At 49.5% G+C, this 26,669-nt stretch overlaps 1 protein-coding gene and 1 non-coding gene across 3 annotated transcripts in view; one reads left to right on the forward strand and one right to left on the reverse strand.

The window, feature by feature from the left end:
- The window catches only part of UBE2QL1 (ubiquitin conjugating enzyme E2 QL1), a 57,280-nt gene extending 31,426 nt beyond the window's left edge, over positions 1-25,854 (reverse strand). For both annotated transcript variants that reach the window (XM_070357748.1, XM_070357749.1), the window contains exon 1: positions 24,928-25,854. In XM_070357748.1, coding sequence (XP_070213849.1) covers positions 24,928-25,719 — 792 coding nt within the window. In that variant the 5' untranslated portion in view covers positions 25,720-25,854. The remainder of the gene's footprint in view (positions 1-24,927) is intronic.
- Positions 21,702-21,774, forward strand: TRNAC-ACA (transfer RNA cysteine (anticodon ACA)). The gene has a single exon. It is a non-coding gene; the product is annotated as a tRNA-Cys (tRNA).
- Positions 25,855-26,669: the final 815 nt, after the last annotated feature.

Genomic DNA, 26,669 nt, shown 5'->3' on the forward strand with positions numbered 1-26,669 from the left:
GACAGAGAATGACAAATACTATGATATCACCTATATGTGGGGTCTGAAGCGAAAGTCGCTCAGTCGTGTCCGACTCTTTGAGACACCATGGTCTGTATAGTCCATGGAATTCTCCAGGCCAGAATACTGGAGTGGGTAGCATTTCCTTTTTCCAGGGGATCTTCCCAACCCAGGGATCAAACTCAGGTCTCCTGCATTACAGGCAGATTCTTTACCAGCTGAGCTACAAGGGAAGCCCAAGAACGCTGGAGTAGGTAACCTATCCCTTCTCCAGTGTCTCTTCCCAACACAGGAACCAAACCTTCCTTTGCAGGCAGGTTCTTTACTAACTGAGCTATCGGGGAAGCCCTATGGGATAAACACAACACAAATGAACTTGTGTGTGAACCAGAAGCAGACTCACAGACAGAGAGAACAGACTTGTGGTTGCGAAAGGGGCGAAGGGGTGAGGGAGGGATGGATTGGGGGATTGGGATTAGCAATTCAAACTAGTATGTATAGGGCGGATAAACAGCAAGGGCCTACGGTATCACACAGGGGACTATATTCAATGTCCTCTGATAAACCATAGTGGAAAGAATATGAAAAAGAACATACAAGCAGAATATATGTATATATATACATAAATCACTTTGCTGTACAGCAGAAACTAGCACAACACTGTAAACCAACTATATTTCACTACAATAAATTAAAAATAAATTAAAAAATAAAACATTCCCTGGTCCTACTTTAATCTCATAAGGGCATTTGACTCCAACTCAATAACTGTTGTTAAATTGAACTGAATTAGAGCCATCTACTTCTCTAATAAATCATGATATCATGGGGGAAGATCAAAGCCGGCTGCAACAGAGAACACCCATTTGTTGTTTTTCACTTAATTGGCTTTTTGTGGTTAACTGCATTAAGTGGAAGGAAAAAAAGCCCACAGATCATTTTAACTATGATCCTGTGAAAGTCAGCAACATCATTCCTAAATTAAAATGTAAATATCTAAGTGTATGCTGTTTGAGTAAGAAAATTACCGTAATACTTTAAATATGAATTTTTATTTTATAAGACGCCTTGGATTATATGTATTAAGGCTTCAGTCTTATGACATTTTGTTAGACTCTGATATTTGTGAAGTTTATGGAAAAATCCCTCTGCTTGTGTAACATCTGGGGTCAGTTGGTCTTGGCAATCAGTTGTGGAAAAGATGCTGCGTGTCCGTCATCTGCAAAGCATTTCATCTGGACACGCAGACGAACATAATTGTGATTGAAGAGATTCATTCAGGAAGAGTCTGTACAGTGTTCCTGACCTCTGTCAATGTTGACCATGAAACCAAGCCCGCCTTGCCCTGCAGAGTTCCGCGTTCCAAGAGAACCAGAGATGGGAGGGCTTGTTTAGTCGGCCTGGAGCTGAACAAGGCATTCAGGACGCTGGAAGGAGAAGCGTGGCTTTGTGTATAAATTATATTCACTTCTGCCAGGAGTTGTCACCAAGAAGGGCTGTCCTGGCCTGTTCTCAGGCTGGTAGAGATACTTGGGGATATTTTAATGAATTCCTCTACTTTTGAATAAAACAAGAATGCATGCACAGTGCAAATGGTTGGATAAACAGTTTTCCCTGATAAACCTTGCCTCTGACGTATTATCCCCCCAAACTCTTAGGGGCTTGTTTCAGACATGATCAATAAATTTAACAATGAAGAATTGTTTTCTCATAGACTGAGTGATAGAATTACCATAAAAATGGAAATTAGGGTTTTCAGAAAGCATCCTACATCTAAGTTTGGTCAAGAGACATCTACAAAAATAAATATCGGTTTTAATTTAAAAAAATGCAACAACTTGGGCGCATCAGCATAAAAATCAGTTTGATTAAAGCATATTCACTCCAATTTTGACCTCAATTGGTCCATTAATGTGGCCTTCCAGGATGGCTGAATCTCAAGCTGTGGTTTCAAATAAATCATCAGCACATCAGCATCTCTCCCTTTCGGTCCACCCAGCATGTCCACACTGCCTTCCCGACAGCAAACCCTCTAGGGTCCTCTGCCTCTGTAGACCCCCCGACAGATGCACAGGGCACAGCACCCCTTTTCTGAGACACCTGCTCGCAGGGCTGATGGAGATGCTGAAGGAGAAGGAGGCACCTGGGCGAAGCGGAGGAGAGGAAACACCGACCCAGAGAGAAACAGAAGGGTGAGTGGCTGGTCCAGGGTGGATGAAACATGGGAGGCAGTGATGGCTGGACAGCCGGGAGGGAGAAGCACATTCCAGTCAAGCAGGGGCCAAGTGGAGGGGAGGGAGCCATGTGGGAGCAGGGATGGGGAGATGTTCAAACATCGTGAAAAGAAAGGGGGGGCAAAAGTCATGAGGTGCGGAGAATAACCGGGGGCTGGGGTGAGCACCAGGGAGATGGCGGGCCCTCAATCCCTGGTTTCATAAAAGCAGGGGGAGAAGGCCACAGCCCACAGGGCCAGAAAGAATCTTTCAGGAAGAGAAGAAAAGCATGAAAAAAAAATGAAGGCAATTATAATCTTTAAGGAAAGCAAACAAACAAGGCATTCTGAAAAAGCGAAGAAAACAGGAACCTCCTGCCAATGAGGAGGAACGTGTGCATGGGATGCTGCGGGAGGAACAGGGCCCGTGAAACGAGAAACATCCCGACGCTCGCTCCAGGGGCTTGCCGCGGAGGAGGTGCTGGGCCTCCGGACAATGACAGGAGACGGGAAACCGGAAAGCCAGGTCACGAGAGGAGAACAAGCGGCCAAAACCGATATGGTGTGAAAGAAAGACTCTGTTACGGGCTCAGCCATGTCTCCCAACATTTGTATGTGGAAGCCCTCACCCCTAGGATCTCAGAATGTGACTGTGCAGACAAGGTCTGTACAGAGGTAAGTAAGGTAAAGTGAGGTCATTGGAGGGGCCCTGATCCCACCTGACTGGTGTCCTGGTATTAGGTGGCTGCAGATGTACTTGCAGCTTTGCATTGCTGAACGGTGCCGTTTGAAATTGGAATACATTCTTAAATAAACAGGGTTATGCCACAGAGGATGAGATGGCTGGATGGCATCACTGACTCAATGGACATGAGTTTGGGTAGACTCTGGGAGTTGGTGATGGACAGGGAGGCCTGGTGTGCTGCAGCCCATCGGGTCGCAAAGAGTCGGACACGACTGAGCAACTGAACTGAACTGAACTGATGCTACTCCAGTATTCTTGGGCTTCCCTTGTGGCTCAGCTGGTAAAGAATCCGCCTGCAGTGCAGGAGATCTGGGTTCATATCCCTGGGTTGGGAAGATATCCCTGGAGAAGGGAATGGCTACCCACTCCAGGATTCTGTCCTGGAGAATTCCAAGGACTGTATAGTCCATGGGGTCGCAAAGATTCAGATGGGACTGAGCGACTTTCCCTTTACATGCTGCATTACTAAGAGGCGCGATCAGGACACACACAGGGACGGGCACGTGAGGACACTGAGGAGATGGCTGTCTACACACCAAGGAGCAAAGCCTCCAAGGAGACCAGCCCTGTGGACACCGTGGTCTGACTTCCAGCCTCCAGGACTGTGACAAATAAATGTCTGCTGTGTAGCCACCCAGACTGTGGCGCTTGCTGGCTGCCGCAGCCCTCCCATAATAATACAGCCCAGGACAGGCTCGAGTAAGGAAAGTCACCGCTGAGAGGAAGGAGGGGGAGAGGACAGAATGAAATGATCTGGCCTCATCGAAACCCCAATCAGGTGAAGACCACAGAGAGACAGACATTTACAGGGGAGCTCTTTCCCATTAAACTGACTTGACAAAATAAAGATCCAGCCCTCCGTGCGGACTGATCATCTGAGGACAGTGGGCAGGACCCTCGCTCACTCTTTCCTGGACTCTAAATGCCAGCCTTCATGAGTGTCCCTGTGGTCTGTTTTCTGGCAAATCGAATGAGGACACTTCAAGGGCACATAATTAAAAAGCTCATGAGAGGAATTCTCATTTACTAAGACACCAGGATCATTTGGTGTTTAGAGGAGAAACAAAAAATTCAGATCACCTGGGATGCTCATGTTGCAGGGGGTGAAATTATTTCGATACTCAGTGTCAACCAGAAACATCATCTTGATGGAGTGTCTGTTGCTAAAAATGTCCACCTTACTGACACTGTAATTACAGTGCACTCAACACCTTTAATCTTTCTTTGATGATTCACGGTCTTGGCTACTGGAAGGTTACGAACTCAACTTCCTTCTATAATAGCTATGGGGTGTCTACTAGGCGGAAGGGCTGGGCTAGTCCCCATGGCCCCACAAGCCCCCTGGAAGCCACACCAAAGTGCTCCCCCCGGGAGAAGGTACTCCTCCTCTAGGGAGATGCTCCCACTGCGGGGGCGCTAGTCTGACTCAGGGTGGCCTGAGACTGGCGTGCACACTTGGGGCGGGGTCGCGCACCCCAGCGGGAAGGCCTGCAAAGGCCACCTTTGCTGACCCCAGAGCCTCCGAGCCCCCGGGGAGGGCTGGCAGGGGTTTGTTCTGACTTCCACATGACCAATCCTGTTCAGCTCCGACTAGGAAAGGCAGCCAGAATTGGACAAGAAACCTCACATAGGAGACAGTGAAATCAGCTACTTCTGATAAAGGCCTTCGGAACCCTACAGACACACGAACAGTCTGCATGCTGAGCAATCCCACAGGATCTGAATGAGGGGATTTCCCATTGATGAGACGGCTCACCACCTTGACTTTGGAATTTCGTGAGATGCAGGATTTCGAGGCTCTCATAGCTTTAGCTCCTGTGCTTGTGCCCTGTGCTTGGTTGTGACCTACTCTTTGTGACCCCGTGGACTGTAGCCCACCAGGCTCCTCTGTCCATGGGATTCTCCAGGCAAGAATACCGGAGTGGGCAGCCATTCCCTGCTCCATGAGATCTCCCCAAACCAGGGACTGAAGCTAGATCTCCTGCATGGCAGTTGCATTCTTTACCATCTGAGCCACCAGGGAAGCCCTTCAGTGTTCCCAGCACAGGACTTTAAACCATGCTATATTGGGGAGAGATCTGGTTGCATGCCAAGGAAATACCAAATGTCATCACAGCTCAGTAAGCAGCACTGAAATCCGGGTCTACAGGTCAATGTGTTTCCCCAACTCTGCTTAATTCCAAGATTCCACAGAAAACTTAGAATCTTCTGGAACAAAATTTCAGTATAAAATCATAATACAAATGCTAACTAAGCCTAACTGGGTTTGAGGAGATCTTTGAATCAAGGCCTGGCACCTGGTTCCCCTGGCCAGAGCATGGCTTGAGGCCAGTGCAGTGTCATAACAGGTAACCTTGCAGTCTATACCAGCGTAAAGAGGGTTTCCCAGGTGGCACTAGTGGTAAAAAAACCCACCTGCCAAGGCAGGACAGGTAACAGACACGGGTTCCATCCCTGGGTCGGGAAGATCCCCTGGAAGAGGAAATGGCAACCCACTCCGGTATTCTTGCTTGGAGAACCCCATGGACGGAGGAGTCTGGGGGGCTACAGTCCACAGGGTTGAAAAGAGTCAGACAGAACTGAGGCAACTTAGCAGCAACAGGCAGCATAAAGAACTGGAGGGGTGCTCCACCCAAGGCCCAGCACGGAGGAAACCCCACCCTCCTCTGCACTGGTGGCCTTCTCTCCCCTTCCAGTTGCTACCAAACCCTTTCCCCAGACTGTCTGCTGCACAATCTTCTGGTTTGTACAACAGTAAAAGTTTTATTAAGTCAAAATAATACTGGAATCACTGTATGTTAAACTTAACACATGGCACCTGCTTAAGGTTTGCAAGGAATACGTTTTAAAGGGTTCAAAGGGTTCACTCAGCCAACCTCAGAGTGAAACCTTCTAGAGCATTCTGAAATATTTTCTAATATGCTGCTGCTGCTAAGTCACTTCAGTCGTGTCCAACTCTGTGCTACCCCATAGATGGCAGCCCACCAGGCTCTCCGGTCCCTGGGATTCTCCAGGCAAGAACACTGGAGTGGGTTGCCATTTCCTTCTCCAATGCATGAAAGTGAAAAGTGAAAGTGAAGTCACTCAGTCGCGTCCAACTCTTAGCGACCCCATGGACTGCAGCCTTCCAGGCTCCTCCGTCCATGGGATTTTCCAGGCAAGAGTACTGGAGTGGGGTGCCATTGCCTTTTCCTTCTAATATGCTACCTCTCTGTAAATATTGTGACTTCCTGACTTAAAAGCATCACTATGAACAAAGCTAGTGGAGGTGATGGAATTCCAGTTGAGCTATTTCAAATTCTGAAAGATGATGCTGTGAAAGTGCTGCACTCATTATGCCAGCAAATTTGGAAAACTCAGCAGTGGCCACAGGACTGGAAAAGGTCAGTTTTCATTCCAATCCCAAAGAAAGGCAATGCCAAAGAATGCTCAAACTACCACACAATTGCACTCATCTCACATGCTAGTTAAGTAATGCTCAAAATTCTCCAAGCTAGGCTTCAGCAATATGTGAACTGTGAACTTCCAGATGTTCAAGCTGGTTTTAGAAAGGCAGAGGAATCAGAGATCAAATTGCCAACATCTGCTGGATCATGGAAAAAGCAAGAGAGTTCCAGAAAAACATCTATTTCTGCTTTATTGACTATGCCAAAGCCTTTGACTGTGTGGATCACAATAAACTGTGGGAAATTCTGAAAGACATGGGAATACCAGACCACCTGACCTGCCTCTTGAGAAACCTATATGCAGGTCAGGAAGCAACAGTTGGAACTGGACATGGAGCAACAGACTGGTTCCAAATAGGAAAAGGAGTACATCAAGGCTGTATATTGTCACCCTGCTTATTTAACTTATATGCAGAGTACATCATGAGAAATGCTGGGCTGGAAGAAGCACAAGCTGGAATCAAGATTTTGGGGAGAAACATCAATAACCTCAGATATGCAGATGATACCACCCTTATGGCAGAAAGTGAAGAGGAACTCAAAAGCCTCTTGATGAAAGTGAAAGAGGAGAGTGAAAAAGTTGGCTTAAACCTCAACATTCAGAAAACAAAGATCATGGCATCTGGTCCCATCACTTCATGGGAAATAGATGAGGAAACAGTGGAAACAGTGTCAGACTTTATTTTGGGGGGCTCCAAAATCACTGCAGATGGTGATTGCAGCCATGAAATTAAAAGATGCTTACTCCTTGGAAGGAAAGTTATGACCAACCTAGATAGCATATTCAAAAGTAGAGACATTACTTTGCCAACAAAGGTCCATCTAGTCAAGGCTATGGTTTTTCCTGTAGTCATGTATCGATCTGAGAGTTGGACTGTGAAGAAAGCTGAGCACCAAAGAATTGATACTTTTGAACTGTGGTGCTGGAGAAGACTCTTGCAAGTTCCTTGGACTGCAAGGAGGTCCAGCCAGTCCATCCTAAAGGAGACCAGTCCTGGATGTTCATTGGAAGGACTGATGCTGAAGCTGAAACTCCAGTACTTTGGCCACGCAAAGAGTTGACTCATTGGAAAAGACCCTGATGCTGGGAGGGATCGGGGGCAGGAGGAGAAGGGGACGACAGAGGATGAGATGGCTGGATGGCATCACCGACTCGATGCACATGAGTTTGGGTGAACTCTGGGAGTTGGTGATGGACAGGGAGACCTGGAGTGCTGAGATTCATGGGGTCGGACATGACTAAGTGACTGAACTGAACTGAACTGACTTAAAAGCCTGGCAGAGAGTAGTGGGATAAATGAGATTGGCGGGAAATGGGGAAAATGAAGATTGGGTACAATACACCAATATTCACTGTAATTATGTAGAGAAAATAACATGAAAAAGAAAGGGAAATACTGAGGAGCAAATAAATGGGTGATTTAGACATTCACACTTCTGAAAGATGACTTATGAAAAATTCTGTCACTCAAACTATGCTTGACTTGTAAGATGAAAAATTCTATCACTCAAACTATGCTTGACTTGTAAGACTAGTTAATAACACTGCATTGTTCTTCTGAAGACCAAACAAATTATGAAATTCACCATAGGTTTAGAAAGCTGACATGTCAGAAGTGTTTCCTTGTGGCAAAAATCTTAAATTTTCCTTTAACTTTTTGGGTCGACTTAATTCAATGGCACAGAATGGAAGTTTCCATTGACTCTGAGGATTGCTCCACAGGAATTCTGGACAAGGCTCCTTCTGTCCTGAATGCACACTAGTAGGGTGGTCTTTTACCTCGAGGAGTCCTGTAACAAGTTCATTCTGTCCAGCCCTTCCTGGCAGACTGTCTTCTTCCTAATTGTTATTGTTTTTATTCAGTCACTAAGTTGTGTCTGACTCTTTGCAACCCCGTGGACTGCAGCACACCAGGCTTCCCTGTCCTCCACTGTCTCCCAGAATTTTCTCAAACTCATGTTCATTGAGTCGGTGACGCCATCCAACCATCTCATCCTCTGTCATCCACTTCTTCTCCTGCCCTCAATCTTTCCCAGCATCAGGGTCACTTCCAATGAGTCAGCTCCTTGCATCAGGTGGCCAAAGGATTGGAGCTTCAGCTTCAGCATCAGCATCAGTCCTTCCAGTGAATATTCAGGGTTGATTTCCTTTAGGATCGACTGGTTTGATCTCCTTGCAGTCCAAGGGACTCTCAAGAGTCTTCTCCAGCACCACAGGTCAAAAGCATCAATTCTTTGGTGCTCATTTTTCTTTATGGTCCAACTAATATCTGGATATGACTACTGGAAAACCCATAGCGTTGACTACATGGACCTTGGTAGGGAAAATGATGCCTCTGCTTTTTAATACGTTGTTTAGGTTTGTCATAGCTTTTTGGCCAAGAAGCAAGTGTGTTTTAATTGCATGGCTGCAGTCACAGACTATAATGATTTTGGAGCCCAAGAAAATAAAATCTGTCACTGTTTCCACTTTTCCCCCACCTATTTGTTAAGAAGTGATCTTTCTAATTAGTAGCCCTCAAACTTGAATATTTGACAACACCTACTTAATGATGCTACAGAATGAGACAACAGGGAGAGAAAATCCCTCTTGGAAATTATCACTAAGCTCCTAGTCCCCACTTGAGGAGTAATGGTCTGGTTCAATGACATTGCCCTTGAGAGCTCAATAAAACAGGCACTTACTGTACCCTTGGGTCTGCTAGTCTGCCCTGCTCCTCAGGCTGGCCTTCCTCTCATCTTGGATCCCCAGGAAGCCGCAGGAGAAGTGCTCTGTCAGCAGCAATGCTGAATGCAAGCACTGCTCCGAGGTGGGGATCTGGCTTGTCCACGTCTATCAGAGCCCCTGCTGGCCAGCATGCTCACTCCTTCCTCCACAATCTGGCTTGTCCACTTCTATCAGAGCCCCTGCTGGCCAGCATGCTCACTCCTTCCTCCACAATCTGGCTTGTCCACGTCTATCAGAGAGCCCTGCTGGCCAGCATGCTCACTCCTTCCTCCACGCAGACCTGTGGCTCTCACCTCCTGCCATTGGCTGCATCCTTCCTACACTTCCTTCCAGATTTGAGCTTAGAGTTCTGGGCTGTGGGTGTCTTTCTGGGTTGGGCGCTGATCAAGACCCAGCTCTGAAGACCTTGGGTTTCTCCTGGCCACAGAGATGGCATGAGACCATCTATCCCTTCTTCAAACACCCCGAAAAGGTTAAACAATGGTCGTCTGTTCTTGTGAGGCATCTTAGCCCCAAGGGCAATCAAGTCAGGGGTTGACCAACAGCTGCTAGGTGCCTCCTCATCTGAATGGGGTGATCAGCTGTCCTCTGAGACTTCTAAGTGGTACATGGTTGGGGCCAAGCTGCAGATTGAGGGCTATTGATATTTTTTCTTGGGGTGTGTGCTAAATTGCTTCAGTCATGTCCAATTCCTTGTGACCCTATGGACTGTAGCCCACCAGGCTCCTCTATCCATGGGATTCTCCAGGAAAGAATCCTGGAGTGGGTTCCCATTTCCTCCTCCAGGATCTTCCCAACCCAGGGACTGAACCCTCATCTCTTACATCTCCTGCATTGGCAGGCGGGTTCTTTACCATTAACGCCATCTGCGAAGCCTTTCTTAGGGTAGGGCAACTAAATGATCTCAACCAGAAGGTTCAATGACAGCCAAATAATGAGTTTACAGGAGGGGAAAAGAGACATAAATGCCTGTGAAATAAACAGTCTGAGCAGTGCTGGGTAGAACCGTTTCTATTTGCTGACTACAGTGCTGAAAACATTACCAACCTACAGGGGTAGTTATGGCAACACCACCCAGGCCCACACAGTGATTTAGATGTTGTTACAGAATCTACTTCCACGAAGCAGCTTCTTAGACTGATGCACCCTGCAAGCTGAGAGCCCCTGGGGATGGGAGGGGGCTTCATGTCTCTGGTGATCTCAGAGGTTGAATTTCAGATTTCAGTATTGCTAACTTTGCGGGAAATCAGTGGGAGTACAACAGAAACAACACAAACATCCTGGAGGACCAACGAACCGTACACTATTCCCTCTCCTCCTGAGAATGCTGGCTCCATTCATCGGAGTCTTAAGAGCTGGAAAAAACCCCGAAGACATCTAGTCACTCTTTTGTCAAATGCAGGACGCCTTAGCCCAGTTTCCAGGCCAATGCTCAGAGCCTTAGCTGACCAAGCAATAAGAGAAGATTGGTGTTTGATGTTGATTATCTTCCAATTATTGTAATATATTGTATACATAGGTGGGTTGAACATTTCAACTACACTTCTTATGAATTTCATTAAAGAAAGACTTTTCCTTGAGTTTGGGATTAGCATACATACCGCTACAACATATAAAACAGATAAAAAACAAGGATCTAACATATAGCACAGAGAACTACAATCAATATTTTATAATAGCCAATGAGGGACAAGGATGTATATACATGTGTGTGTGTATACATAAATACCTATGTATACTTATTCATATATATATATATATATATATATACAAATATACATGTATATACACTCTAAAAAAAAAAAAAAAAGAAAAGACTTTCTCTAAAGGTTATCAGTCAGGCAAAGAACCACTAAGTGAAACTCTCTTTCAGTTGTACTGAGGCAATTTGTGTTCATTCTGTGTGACCTGTGATAACTACTGGAAACCACAGCATTTGAAAACATTTAAAATTTGATTTCTGACTCAGCTTTTCATCTTGAAACAAAATGGAAGCCCCAAAGTTTTCATATGGACTTCAAATTCTGTAATAAAGAAAGCATCTCAACCAAGATGTGATTGAGAGAAGATAAATGTGTGAAATAATTATATTCTTCAATGTGATTTTCTAACAGCAGCAGCAGAAATTAAGGTAATTTAAAGATACTGCTAACAAAGAGGGTTCTTGGAGAGCAAGGCTGTAAAGCTGAAAAAGCTCTCAAACCTGTGCTTGGATAACACAATCATGGTTTGTATTAGAAATCAACTCTTAACAATATAAAATGACTTGATGATGGAGAGTCAGCAGGTGATGACAGGAGTCCACAAGGGTAGGTGACAGTTCTGAGAGAGCAAAGAGGGGGCTGCACTGTGATTTTTGTGAATATTATAAAACTCTGATCAAATAAAGAAAAAAAAATCGAACCAACTGAATGTCAGTATCACTCGGAAATACTAATACTCATGAAAGCAGATTGCTTCCTGTGATGGATATTGATGGGAAACCACTTCTGGATCGTTGGTTGTACTTTTCTTATGTGTTTATTTCAATAAAATTCTACTTTTATAAGAAGAAGCATCTATTGATCACCTCCTGTATGCAAGGCACCTGCGGCCATCATTTCCTTTGAGCATCATAATATACCTGTGATGTGGGGTCATTTTCAGGTGAGGCAACTGAGGCTCAGGTGGGAAGCAGGCTTGGGAAGAGGGGTTGGGGTGCAGCCAGCCCCTGCGTGAGGTCCATGGCTTTATCCCAAGTCCACCCAACAAGACCATGACTGAGCTACATGCTGGGGTCCTGAACCTCATCCCCAGAGGTCCTGGCCATGAGCTGTGTGGTAAGACTTAAGTTCTTTCCCAAGACAGCTCTCAACACCTAGAGCCATGGGCTCCAGGGGCCACGAATCCTCAAGGGAACATAAGCTTAGATGCAAAAGCTGTCTTTATTTTCATTAACTCCTAACTGCAGTTCAGCACTTCCTTTAGTTGTGCTTGGAAGTAACAGAGCAGAGCAGATTTAGCATTGCTTTCATTTTGTTACCAAGAGAAATCCCAGACATTTAAAACTCACGCAACAGTTGTGGATAGCTTGAAATGTCATCAGTTTCTTTCTATGTCCAGTTAGGACAGTAAATAGATTTCTTTTTAATATTTATTTTTATTTATTTGGCTGTGGAATCTAGCTCCCTGACCAGGGATGGAACTTGGGCCCCTGCATTGGGAGCATGGAGTCTTAGCCACTGGACCCCACTAACTAGGTCTTGATACTAAATGTGTCAATAAAGTCGTGCTTTTTAACTTCACGTTTTAGTTCATCATTTTAAAAAGGTGATAACTATATTCCTAAGTTGGACTGTTTTCCTGTGAATTTTATTTTGTGCATTTGATGCATTGTTCTGAGGAGGGGTCTCCAGATGTCCACAGATGCTCAGGGTGGCCTTGTGGGATCTGAGGTTGTAGGAAGGGGCTCCTGGGGCCTCTGGTTCCTTCTCTGATCTGCAAGAATAACCAAAAGGCATCCATCTCTCTTGTCTATGAAAAGGCGGATGCCAGGATCTTTTAAATAAAATTACAGAAACAAAAATCACTGTAATTCAATCCAGTAGGGTTCAAAGTCACTTTTTATTAGATTAGTTTTAGTTATGAATTAAAATAATTTCCTTTACGCTTAATGTAATTTTACCGGTTGGTCCTTATAGAAAAACTTTGTCTTTTACGGGCTAAGATTACAGTATTTCCTAATCACGCAGTATAAAAGTGATCAAGGGAAAAACAAGCGGTTCTGTGAGGGGAGGGGCCACAAGGGCCGCTACGGGAGCTCCTCTGTGTTAGCGTCAGGCGTTCACCGGGTGAGGGCTTCCTGAGGACCCTAACCCGCATATTTGCGGGGCTCTGCTGGAGAAGGCAATGGCACCCCCTCCAGTACTCTTGCGTGGAAAATCCCACGGACGGAGAAGCCTGGTGGGCTGCAGTCCATGGGGTCGCTAAGAGTCAGACACGACTGAGCAACTTCACTTTCACTTTTCACTTACATGCATTGGAGAAGGAAATGGCAACCCACTCCAGTGTTCTTGCCTGGAGAATCCCAGGGACGGGGGAGCCTGGTGGGCTGCCGTCTCTGGGGTCGCACAGAGTCGGACACGACTGAAGTAACTTAGCAGCAGCAGCCTTCCCCAGGCCAAGCTGGAGGGGCTCCAACCTCAGGGGAGTGTGTCCCCTCACACGTGACCTACAGAGGACACTTCCCTGAGACTTAGTCCTCTTGTACAAACTGAGATTAAAGAAATCATGATTCATTTAGTATTCGGATGACTTTTAAAAGTTACATTGTAAAAGCGCATGTCACCTTGTTACAATTAATTTAAGCTTGTAACAAATTCAGTTTCAAGTTTCCTTCATGTTATTTCCGCTGGCAGGGGAGCAGAGCAGGGTAGGGTGTGCCTCCAATCGTGGAAGACGGACACAGGTTAATCCTCGCTGTAGTGAAAGCTTACTTTGTACAGTTACACGCAATACCTAGCTGGGGTCTCTTGGGAAGCAAAACCGGCTCCCAGCCTGACAGTCAAAATCACTCTCATTCATATGTATTGGTAAGGAAAAGCAATTGTTGTGTGTGTGCGCGCGCGTGTGTGTGTGTGTGTGTGTGCACAAAACGACCAATTTTGCAAAACAAGAATAGCTGCTTTTTATTATAATACCATATAATAACATTTTGTAATTTCATATTCTGATGTTTGGAAATGTCTGATTTTCACCATCAAAAAATGGCAAGTACCCCCTTAACAATATTTTTCTGGGAAATTTCTCCTTCAATTCTCAAGTGAGCTGAATTCACTTTTAAAATGTAATCTGATCCACTAAAATATAGGATTTCCTTCTCTCATCAAGAACTCTTAATAATAATAATAAAAAATCTTGGGGATACTTGCTAAATATTGTGATGGAGAATTATTATTTTACAGAAACTATTTTTAAAGTAGTAATTTCTTCAACCTGTGTGGCTTCACCAATGTAACCATTACCTTCAGAAAGCATTTCTTTCTCCAGTTATCTTCAGAATCTTTAAAATGTCTTTCCTTTTTGTGTATAGAAGAAATAATGAAGCAATAATTCTCTTTCTCCTATACTTTGAAAGAATTAAAACTTTCTTCCATTTGACATAATAGATACAAGCTGCTGACTGTTGAATTTGGGCCAATACAGTTGTTTAAGTTTGTGGAAAATTCTGTACCATAAACTACGGAATTTTAGATTAGATTTGATGGCTACATCAAGTCCCACCCCTTGTGTATTAATTCTGAGTTGTAGCAAAATCAAGCATGTTACCCTTACAAAGCTATCCCTGAGGAGCGTGGGGACCCATGAGAATGACCCAGCTGCACGTGCTACCTGGTCAGGGTTGGGGGGGGTGCCACCTGCCAATGTGACAGCCCACAGGAACCAGGTGGCTCTGACAGACTGCCTGGTGACATCTCAGCTCTGCCCTTTTACTAGCCATCTGCCTCGGGCACAGATTCAACCTCAATGAGCCTCAGTTTCCCCCTCTGTAAGAAGGGGCTAACAACAGCACCTACCCCATAGGCTGTTGGAAGGATTTAATCAAATGACCCACTAAAGCATTTGCACAGCAGCCGGCCCACAGGAAGCACCTGGCAAATTCACAGCCTTACTGTATTTCAAATAGCTATGAGTGGAGGGGATGGGGTGTGTGCTCAGTTGAGCAAATTGGTAATGGACACATTTGTTCAGCACATATGATATGCTGAGTATTGGGTGAGGGGAACGTGAAACAGAGCTGCAGAAAGGTAATGCAGTCTAGCAGGATCAGCATAGAAATCAACATTGTCCAGACCACTCGGAGGTATTAGAGAACAGAGCCCTCGAGTTATTGGAGGAGTCATGGAGGAGTCTTCCTCGGGAGCTAAGGCGTCTCGGCAGGGTTTTGGAGGATGGAAGGGGCTCAACTGATGAACGGGGGAGCTTTCCAGATCCGGGTGGGCCTGTGAGCTCAGCAAAGGGGGAGACCTACGGTGTGCCCTGAGAGGGTGGGGCTGGTGGGAGAGGGACCTCCCGGGGGGCCCTGGTGGGAAGAGCCACACCCTGGGTGGGTGCTGATTGGGGGTTTGGATGTATTCTATAATGGTCATGACCAAGGGCGTGAGAAGGCCAGGTGAGGGTTTAGAGGAACCAGAGCAACGCCAGCAGGGAGGACGGAAGGGGATGGAGCAGCTGGACGGGGCACCACAGGAAGCCAAGCGGGGATGACACGCCTGTAGGGAGACGGTGGGGCGAGGAGAAGCCAGGTTGGGAGGAGGAGGTAGACCACCCCAGACCCGCCAGGTGGGCAGCGGCACCTTCTGGCCACTTCCTCCCTCTCCCAGGCCCCACCCGGCCCTCCTCTCCTAACCAACGCCACCTGGTCGGTCCCAATTCTGTTTATTCCCCTGATGCTCTCCATCTGGGGTCCTTTGTCCAGTCCATCCTAAAGGAAAGCAGTCCTGAATATTCACTGGAAGGACTGATGCTGAAGCTGAAACTCCAATACTTTGGCCACCTGATGCAAAAAACTGACTCACTGGAAAAGACCCTGATTGAGAAAGATGGAGGGCAGGAGGAGAAGGGGGCAACAGAGGAGGATGAGATGGCTGGATGGCACCATGGATCTGACAGACATGAGTTTGAGCAAGCTCTGGGAGTTGGTGATGGACAGGGAAGCCTGGCATGCTGCAGTCCATGGGGTCACAAAGAGTTGGACACGACTGAGTGACTGAACCGAACTGAGCAGTGAAACAAAACTCAGAAAAGCAGGCTAACCCTCAGTGTTACAATCAGGTACCTGCAATGAGCGTTCCTGCTGGGATAGTTACGCAGAAGCTTGGAAAACCCTGCTGACCCCAGAACCCTGCCTCTCATAAGTCCCCAATGCACACGCAGGCCATGGCCAGGTGTCCAGTCTGTACACACCAGTGAACAGGCCTTTTCTAAATACTAAGCAAGCAGTAACTGCAGGACTGCTGGACATATCATAGACACATGTGAGGGGGTTTCGCATCATCCCTACTAATCATCTCTTTGCTGACAAAGGCCCATGTAGTCAAAGCTACAGTTTTTCCAGTAGTCATGTACAGACATGAGAGTAGGACCTTACAAAAGGTTCAGCACTGAAGATGTGATGCTTTTAAACTGTGGTGCTGGAGAAGACTCTTGAGAGTCGCTTGGACAGCAAAGAGATCAAACCAGTCAATCCTAAAGGAAATCAACCCTGAATATTGATTGGAAGGACTGATGCTGAAGCTGAAACTCCAATACTTTGGCCACCTGAAGTAATGAGCCGACACATTGGAAAACACCCTGATGCTGGGAAAGATTGAGGGCAGGAGGAGAAGAGGGTGGCAGAAGATGAGATGGTTGGATAGCACCTCCTTCTCAATGGACATGAGTTTGAGCAAACTCTGGGAGATAGTAAAGGACAGGGAAGCCTGGCATGCTGCAGTCAACATGGTTGCAAAGAGTCGGACATGATGGAGCAACTGAATAGCAATCACTAGATAGTTCTTCGGAGAAGGCGATGGCACCCCACTCCAGTACTCTTGCCTAGAAAATCCCATGGATGGAGGAGCCTGGTAGGCTGCAGTCCATGGGGTCACGAAGAGTCGGACATGACTGAGTGACTTCACTTTCACTTTTCACTTTTATGCATTGGAGAAGGAAATGGCAGCCCACTCCAGTGTTCTTGCCTGGAGAATCCCAGGGACGGGGGAGTCTGGTGGGCTGCCATCTATGGGGTCGCACAGAGTTGGACACGACTAAAGCGACTTAGCAGCAATAGCAGCAGCAGCAGATAGTTCTTGGTGACCAGCACTTTCCACAAATTTTATTCACTGTGTGCCCAGTGTGTGCCTGGCACAGAGCGGGCACGAAATGCCTACAGTGCATGAACCAGCTAGTTATCCACAGTTCTGGGTGATCCTGCACCTGAGCCCTTGGAGCTGTGTCTGATCTGAGGTGAGGACTCTTTTGACACTCACGCTCCCTTTTTGCAGCGCTTCCACTCCTTAGTCCAGGGAGGCAGGCCTGGGTCATGTGACGGTCTCTTCTACACAAGCAGGGCTTCCAGAGGGCTGGTCAGGGTGGACACAGGACAGTGAGTTCAAGCAAGGGTGGGGGGGCAGGTGAAGAGTTCGTTACACCCACCGCCGCCTGAAGCTCTGGCTGCTGGTGGGAGGAGGGACCACAGACGGTGGATGTGGAATACAAGAGCAGGTCTGGTCCAGCCCTGGTCATCCATTACAATCAAGTAGATTTTCCAGCAGGACTCTACCAGGGCCTGATCTTATCCATGAGAAATCTCAATCTTCGATGATGGGGACCTGGCATTGGAATAATGTGGGCTTCCCAAGTGGCACAGTGGTAAAGAATCTGCCTGCCAATGCAGGAGGTATGGGTTTGATCCCTGGGTTGGGAAGATGCCCTGGAGGAGCAAATGGAAACCCACTCCAGTATTCTTGCCTGGGGAATTCCCATGGACGGAGGAGCCTGGTGGGCTACAGTCCATGGGATTGTGAAGAGTCAGACACTACTCAGTGGCTGAGCACACATGTGAGCACTGGAATAATTCAAAGGCTTCCCAGAGCATCTAATGGACCCAGGGCTGACCACCTCCAGCAGAGAGGATAGGAGTTACCCCTCCCCTATCCCATCCCATCTCCCCACTCTCTTGCATGCGTGGGTGTGCAAAGTCACCTCAGTCGAGTTTGACTCTTTGCAACTCCATAGACTGTAGCTTGCCAGGCTCCTCCATCCATGGGATTCTCCAGGCAAGAATACCGGAGTGGGTTGCCATGCCGTCCTCCAGGGGATCTTCCCCACCCAGGGATCGAACCTGTGTCTCCTTCAGCTCCTGCATTGGCAGGCAGATTCTTTACCACTGAACCACTGGTGAAGCCCTTCCCACCATCTTATCTACCCGGTAAGAATCTAGGATTCAAAAGAAATGTGGCTCAGAGAACCCACTATTAGAGGCTGTATTTTTTTTTTTTAATTTTATCTTTTAAATGGACATGAAAGTCATTTGTCTGGTCCCTTTACTGCCCCCAGAGTGGTACCACTGAGGCCGCTTTCCTTCTAAACCTGCATCACATATGCCTGTTCCTGGGGATGAGAAAGGGCAGGGCTCTGGGTTAAAACAAACGTCAACTTCTTAGTTGGTTTGGCATGTCCCACTGAAGTCCAAAGAAAAGCCCCTAAACTCTCCTGAGCCTGAAAAAGGAAAATAAACCTTTACACCGTTTCGTATAAATCAGACAAGTAAACACAAAGGCATGTACATCCTCCTTCTGTACGTGCTGATCTGAAAAGGCTACAACTCCGGGTAAAGTGAGTCACTACTGCTGTGAACTGCACCGTCAGCCCGGGATGAGCAGCCTCGCTGCGGAGCCGGCGTGTGGGAGCTCGCCAAGTTGGCGTGGGACTATTTTAGGATGCAGAGGCCTGGCTGTGTCCTCCTGCCCGCCCTACTTGATAGCGGAACAAGCTATTTTTTCCTCCGAACCATCGAGCACAGGGAGACCTCAGCCGCAGAGTCATCCGGCATGGGTGATGACCTCTGTCACCTACACGAGGGCACAGGACGCAATGGCAGAGTGACTCATAAGACACCCCCCGCCCCCGCCCCGAATCTGCTCTCCTGGCTGAGTCACATGGCATGACCCACGCCCCTGCTGTCATTGTTTACACACCCGCTTCTCCTAGCTTCCCTTTAAAGGGGCCACGGTCTCTGTTCCAAGCTGACCCCACTGAGTGCGGTCCTGTGTGCACACAGGTGGGCTTCATTTATGTTACTCTGCAAACCAGCAACAGCCTCGAGAGAAAAGAGGTTGAACTGGTTAAGAAATTCCTGTTTGGGCTCCTCATGGGGCTGTTCGGTGATCCCACCGAAACTCAGCATGGAGTCCTACCCTCAAGCACCTCAGAAGGTAACTATCGGTGTGTGGAGGGTCTTTGCAGAGGTAATCATGTCAAACTGAGGTCATTAGAGTGGGCCCTGATCCAGTAACACAAGGGCTTCCCTCATAGCTCAGTTGGTAAAGAATCCACCTGCAATGCTAGGAGACCCCGGTTCAATTTCTGGGTCAGGAAGATCCCCTGGAGAAGGGATAGGCTACCCACTCCAGTATTCTTGGGCTTCCCTTGTGGCTCAGCTGGTAAAGAATCCGCCTGCAATGCAGGAGACCTAGGTTCAACCCTGGGTTGGGAAGATCCCTTGGAGAAGGGAAAGGCTACCCATTCCAGTATTCTGGTCTGGAGAATTCCAGGGACTGTATAGTCCATGGGGTTTCAAAGAGCCGGATGCGACTGGGCAACTTTCCCTTTCACTGACCCAGTAAGACCAGTGTCCTTACAAGAAGGGGAGGTGAGGACACAGAGACAGAAGGAAGGCCACGCAGGGACACAGGGAGCAGACGGCTGTCTACGAGCTGAGCAGGAGGCCTGAGAACATCCTCCTCCCCTCAGAAGAAGCCAAGCCTGCTGTCACCTTGGTCTCAGACTTCTGGCCTCCAGAAGGTGAGAAGTAAATGCCTGTTGTTTGAGCGCCCCAGACTGCGGTACTTTGGGTCAGAGACTTAGCAAGCCCACACAGTGCTTTCAGAATGTTGTGTGAACTACAACAGCTCAGACGCCAGTACACTTTAGGAACCCATAGGGCTGTTCTTCGCTACTTTTTGAGATTTCGTTTGCTTGCTTCTAGTCGCTGAGTTGTGTTTGACTCATTTGCGACCCCCTGGACTGTAGCCCACCAGGCTCCTCTATCCATGGGATTTCCCAGGCAAGAATACTGGAGTGGGCTGCCATGCCCTCCTCCAGGGGATCTTTCCCATCCAGAGACTGAACCCGAGACTCCTGCACTGGCAGACAGGTTATTTACCACTGAGCCACCTGGGAAGCCATGGAGATTGTGCAGTAACAAGTAAAAAGCTACTTCCAGGCCTAGTACTTTGGAAGAAATCCTGAAGATGGGCTGTGTGTGTGTGTGCGCCAGACTCAGGAACACCTATGACACAGAACCCTTGAAGTGCTAAAGTTGACCTCCGAGATGCACTTTATCATCAACCAAAGCTGATCTGCAGGGCTGCTCCTTCTTCATCATACGTTCACAAGCTTGGACACCTGCCACTTTGCTGCGTTCCAAAATTCCAGAAACGATTGCTGTCAGGAAACTCAACTGTCCCAGAATCGCTTACCTACTTCTAGTTCAAACACCGAGAACTGAAGGTGTTTCAGTCCGACTGTTCTAATTCTTCTGCTGATGGCTGACTGTGTCCCTGTCCTCTGTGGACACAAATGATGACCACATAGGTCACCTCCAACCACCGGCTGGAGATAATCAGGGTCCTAGCTGGCCTGCGTGTGACTCTGCCATCAAGGACAACCACCACCAATGTGGGCTGGTGCTCAGAGCCTCACAGTCATTGCTGGTATCAGCACATGAAGCGGCATTCACTTCCCCTGATGGCGTGGAGCTAAGGTTCCCTCACCTGTATAGTGACCACTGGAACAGCGGGGCCAGGTAAGCTGATCACCCTAATGCTCAGCTGCCCAGAGCTTGGCACAGAGCCAACAGTACATGCTAGGGGCCACTGCTGCTAATGCATCGACCTCCTGCTGGGTTGAGTCCTGTGGCTGGCACCAAGGGGGCAGAGGAGGAATAAGAAACTCTCTTTCAAGCACCATCTGGTTCCCCTGCCCAGGGTGATATCTCACTAATTAAAAAGGAGACACTCAGGAGGGACACTGATCTGAAAATAGAACCCCAACTTAATGTACCCTCAAGCCACTATGACTCCTATACTGCTGAAGCTGAAGCTCCAATACTTTGGAGTGAAGAGCCAACTCGCTTGAAAAGACCCTGATGTTGGGAAAGATTGAGGGCTGGAGGAGAAAGGGATGACAGAGGATGAGACGGCTGGATGGCATCACTGACTCAATGGACATGAGGTTTAGTAAGCTCTGGGAGATGCTGAAGGACAGGGAAGTCTGGTGTGCTGCATTCTATGGGGTCACAAAGAGTCGGACACAACTGAGCAACTGAACAACAGCAAGTCACTTTGGGGAGCCTTCTGCTCAGACAAGTGCAAGTAGAGGGCATCTGTAGAATCATCAGTTATTCCAGGAGTGAGACCCAGTACACACAGGGCATGGCCTGGGCAGGACCCTCCAAGGCATGGCGATTTCTCTTTTAATTTCACAAACGAAGAGTTAGCTAAAATGTCTCTTTGGAGTCAGAAGAAGATTTGGTGATAAACAGGCAAGGTATGTACGTCACCATCTCTACACAGAATATATACAGAAGAAATATTTGGTAAGTTAATTTAAAACAGACAAAATTCCTAAAGCAGCACACCAGAGATGTTGATAACATGGGGCCTCCAAGAGTCAGGTAACGTGAAATGGCTGATCCGTCACACCGCAAAGATAAACCCAAACATTTAATGCTCAACACAAAATGGTGAAGCAGATCTCTTCTTTATGCGACCATTTGATTAAGAAAACCGATCTCTTCTCAATATGACCCTTAAAAGTATTTTGTCTTCCCTGGTGGCTCAGATGGTAAAGCGTCTGCCTACAATGCAGGAGACCCAGGTTCGATCCCTGGGTCAGGAAGATCCCCTGGAGAAGGAAATGGAAACCCACTCCAGTATTCTTGCTTGGAAAATCCCAAGGATAGAGGAGCCTGGTAGGCTACAGTCCATGGAGTCGCAAAGAGTCGGACACGACAAGCGACTTCATTATGCTATGCTCTGCTAAAAGTATTTTATGATGTGTCTAAAGGCAGAGAAACAAAATCAACTTTAGGCTATCCCCAATTCAGAAAGTTAAGCTTAGCAGTTGCGAAAGAGGAAACGGAGACTTTTCTAACTTTGTCCAGTAAGAAAAATGAATCCTACAAAAAGAAAGAGCCGACAGAGAGGGGAAGGTAACTAGACTGGAACCGCTCTGCCTTTTAAAGTGATTGTTGGTTTCGTAGCATTCTTGGTTCTCCTTGAAAACCTCATCAGGTGTTTTGATTGCTTTCCCAAAGCCTATTTATTACCTTTGACTATGGAAATAATTCGGTAACCAAGGTACGTGCGATGAACAACCTGTAGGTAGGAAATTCACAAAAGCAGGAAAGGCGCCTAACACACAGGGCCCCCAAACTACCCAGACCCTGTCCCGCAGAGAAGCCTGAGACACTGGTGGGCGACCATTCCTCCGGTCCTTACACTGCATGTTGAGGGGTTTGTGTGTACCCTACACGACTCTTTTGGATGCTGAAGTTAGCAGGAAAAGGGCAAAGGAAATGAATTGGTATTTTTAAAAATTTCTGAATCCTCTTCCTTTCAGATATTTCACATGCTAGACTTTGGAACAGGCTAAGTATAACACAATATGCTAGGTGGGGGAGGTGCTGAGTTCAACTAAGATTTTGAAACTAATAAATAAAAATGTTGATAATTACTTGCAACAATGAGGTCTCTATCTTGCCAACTGTATGAAGATTCTCAATTTGGAGTACGGAGAAAAGAAATATATACCCAAGGACTTGCCCAATTTAATAGAAGTGCCAAGGCACCAACAGAACGATCACTCACAGCACTGATGTGAACGTGGCAAATATTTATTAACAACTTACTAAGATAGATCTCTTCTTAGGGAAAAAAGTCCTTACTTGTCATTTGAAATCTTTATTTTCCTGCATCTTTCAAAATGCATGCTGAGGTCCATGTGACCTCTGGGATCGCTTCCAAACCTAAATGCTATGATTCTATGATTATAAGGCAGAATGATATTCCTCTGCCCCATGTCCTCAAAGTCATCCCCATGAAGGATAAAAGATGGTAAGAGAGTGTTCTAGAGAGTTCTGATTAGCAGAGCTTTCTGATACCAACAACAGATGGCATTGCTGTGAAAAAGTCTTCCCCATCATTTGTACGAATCCTGATAATATAAACGGGACCCCCTCTGACCCCCGTGGCTTGTATCCCATAGCAGGCTCCCATCACATCAGAGCCAGCACGAAATCACAAGCTTCAGGGTGAATTTCTGATGTAAAAGCGTTAAACCTCGCCTTTCTAAAGCTGCCACATTCATGCTGTTTCGAACTGGAGAAACAAGCGGAAGCTAAACCCCAGGAAAGCTGGACTAGCAGGATAGTTACTTGGTGAAAACAGACCTCAGTCAAGAATTAAGTGCCAAGGCAATTGGCGTGGAATCCCAGGGGCTCCACCTCTAGTGAAATTGGCAGAACAAGCATTATTTGATTAGTGTGAAAGATCCTGAAGGGGCAGGTGACAGGGGACTGATGGCTTCTAAGATGCTGGCTGTAGAAAGAGCACATCAAGGTCATTTGGGGTCTCCTAAACAAAACAGTGATTCTCCATAAACCTAAAACACACCCACATAAAACTATGCTTTTTTTTTTTTTTAAGTAACGCTCAATAGACCCACTCCAGTGTTCTTGCCTGGAGAATCCCAGGGACGGGGAGCCTGGTGGGCTGCCATCTCGGGGGTTGCACAGAGTCGGACACGACTGAAGCGACTTAGCAGCAGCAGCAGCAGCAGTAGCAGCAATGCTCAATAGAGATTTAGGAAAACATCAACCAACCTGAACATGATCAAGAGCATATAGCTTGGGAAGAGAAAAACCATCACACCTCTGCCTGCAGCTGCTGCTGCTGCTGCTGCTGCTTCTAAGTCGTTTCAGTCGTGTCCGACTCTGTGCGATCCCATAGACGGCAGCCCACCACGCTCCCCCGTCCCTGGGATTAGGGGAAAGGATTTCAGAAGGTTCATTCATTCTCCGTTCTCAGGTTTTCTGGGGGTTCTTTACAGTAAAGCTGCCATCTGGGGCAGGAGGCGAGAAAACTCGGACATCAAGCTTGCCCCTGATTTCAGTCGTCAAAAATCTTTAACCCTGATGGTGGATTTAAGCCCTGGGGGCATGAGGAAACTGAAGGAAGTTCATAGGTCTGAGAGAGAGCTAGATCTCCCAGGAGCCAATGGTCCTGGTGAGAGGCAGGTCCCAGGCGTTTCCTGGGGGAGTCTGGCCTGTCACTTACAGAACGACTCACACCACACCTCTGCCTCTCCAGTGAAATTTGTCAAGAGCAGAATTTTCACCTTGCACTAGATGCCCATCCGGACGAAGCAGGGCCAGCGAGCAGATTCGGCAGCAGGCAGCTGGCCCTCTGCAGAGACAACCCCACCACCCCCAACTCGCACGCAGGGCATCCCTGAGCTATTCGGGGGTGGGGAAGACCTCTGTGTGTGTGGCGGGTGAGGGGGCGATAAACTGGGCTGGACATTTAGATGACGAGATCCATATAAAGTTTCACCTTCGGGGAGATTATGGCTACAGGAGATGGGGAGGCCACTGAGGAGACCTGGGCGGGGGCGGGGGCGGGATGGGACGGGAGGGGAGGAGAGGGGGATTAGGGGGCAGAGAGGGAGGGAGGAGGCGGAGATGGTGGAGGCGCAAGGGGGAAAAAGGCAGGAGCGGATGGAGGCAGCAGGTTTGAGGCGAGGACCGGAGGTGGACAGGCAGATCGGGAGGGACGATCAGCGAGAAGGACGGAGGAGGAGAGACAGGAGAGTGTGCGGGAGGGAGAACCCGAATTCTGGAGAGGCGGAGACCCGGAGCGACGGGATGGGAAAGCGGGCAAGTGAGAAAACGCTTAGGCAAGTCGAGCGGAGGCGCCCGGGGGACGTCTCCCCGTAGGAGGCAGGTTTCAAGGGCGCCCCGCGCGCCCCGCGAGCCTCCCGCCCGCCCGCTTACCTGGCCCTTGACCAGGCTGGCGGCGAACTGGCGCATGACGGCCTCCACCGTGTAGGCGCTGGACCAGCCGCGCGGCGTGAGCAGCTCCATGCAGATGGCGCCGCCGTCCAGCACGTAGCCGTTCTCCAGGCGCGGGCTGAGCACCCGCATGAAGGGCGGCGAGAAGGGGAAGTTGTCGGGGAAGGTGAGGTTGAGCAGAATGAACTCGGTGTTGGTCTCCTTCATGTCCTGCCACAGCACCGAGTCCTTGTCCACCTGGTGCAGCTTCACGTTCCAGTCGAACAGGCTCTCGTCCACCAGCTCCACGGAGATGAAGCGGTCGCTGAGGCGCGCGATGTCCCGCAGCTCCTTCATGAGGCGCCGGCTGCGCACCTGCGCGCAGTGCTGCTGGCGCGCCGCGGGCACCAGGCTGCCGCCCGCCGCCGCCGCCGCCGCCGCCGCCGGGCCCGGCCCCGCCCTGGCGCCCGCCGCCCGCTCTCGGGGCCCCGGCGCCCGGCGCCCCGCCGCCACCGCCGCCGGCGGCGGCGCCTTGTCGCGCGGGGCCAGCTCCGCCGCGCGCTTGCCTTTGCCCTTGCCGGGCCCGGGGCTGGCGTCGCCCGCGCCCCCGGCCGGGTGCGGCTGCTGCGGGGGCTTGTGGCCGCCGCTCTTGGCGCCGCCCTTGCCGCGCAGCGCCGCGCTCTGCGGGCCGCCGCCGCCGCCGCCGGCGCGGTGGTTGTTGTGGTGGTGCTTGGGGTCCTCGGTGTCCCGGTTGTGCAGGCGGATGAGCCCGATTTTGCGGAGCAGCGTGGCCATCTTAGGCTCGGCGCGGGCGGGGGTCTCCCCTCGGCTCCTGCGCCCGGAGCCCGAGGGGCGCGCGGGGCGGCGACCGGCGACCACTCAGCGGGGCGCGGCGCGGGCCACCCCCGGCGCCGGCGGCCGTGGCGCAGGCGAGTGGGCAGCACGCGCTCTCGCCGGCCGCTGGGTCGCCGCTGTCATATGACGGGGCCGGCTCGGGCTCGGGCTCGGGCTCCGGCCGCCGGGGAAGCGGAGGCGTGGAGGGCGCGCGGCGCGGTGGTCCGTCCCCGCCGGCCGGTCCCCGGAGCCCGGCGTCCGCGGTCCTTTGTGCGCGGCCGCAGCCGGGGCTGGCTTCGAGTCCGAGCGCCGCGCCGGGGCGCGCAGAGCCGGCCGCCGCGCCCCGGAGGCAGCGAGGGGGCCGCGGGCTCCGGCCGTGCCGTGCCGCGCGGGCAGCTACCGCGGGGCCCCGGCCGCTGCCGCTCGCGTCTCCGCCGCCGCCGCCGCTGCCGCTGCGGCTGCTGACATTGCAGAGGCGGCTGCTCCGTCTGAGCCGCGCGCGGCGCGGAGGGGGCGGTCCTGCCGGCCCGGGCGGGGGGGCGCGGGGCGGGGCCGTGGGCCTGCCTGCGCCGAGCCTCTCCGCTCCCCCCTAGCCGCCCGCCCGGGTCGGGCGGCTACAAGCGCACGGCCGCTGGGGGGAGACAACGGCGCGCGCCGGCCACACCGGGAGCCCGGCTGCGGGGGCGCCGCGCGCGGAGCCCGGCAGAAGCGGAACGAGGATGCGAAGTAGGGAGACAAGGGGCGTGTGTGGGCGCGCACTCGGGGTCTCGGAAGCCCCCAGCCTTTCCGCCCCGGGATCCAGGCTTGGCCGCCGGCCGGTGACCTACCTCCGACCTCGCTTCCCCTGATTCGAACAATCCCGAGGGGAAGGGGACGTCGGGGAAAGGATGGAAAGCAACCTGTTTACTGAT

The sequence above is a fragment of the Bos mutus genome, chromosome 20 (assembly GCF_027580195.1).
Source record: "Bos mutus isolate GX-2022 chromosome 20, NWIPB_WYAK_1.1, whole genome shotgun sequence".
In the NCBI taxonomy this organism is placed as follows: Eukaryota; Metazoa; Chordata; class Mammalia; order Artiodactyla; family Bovidae; genus Bos; species Bos mutus.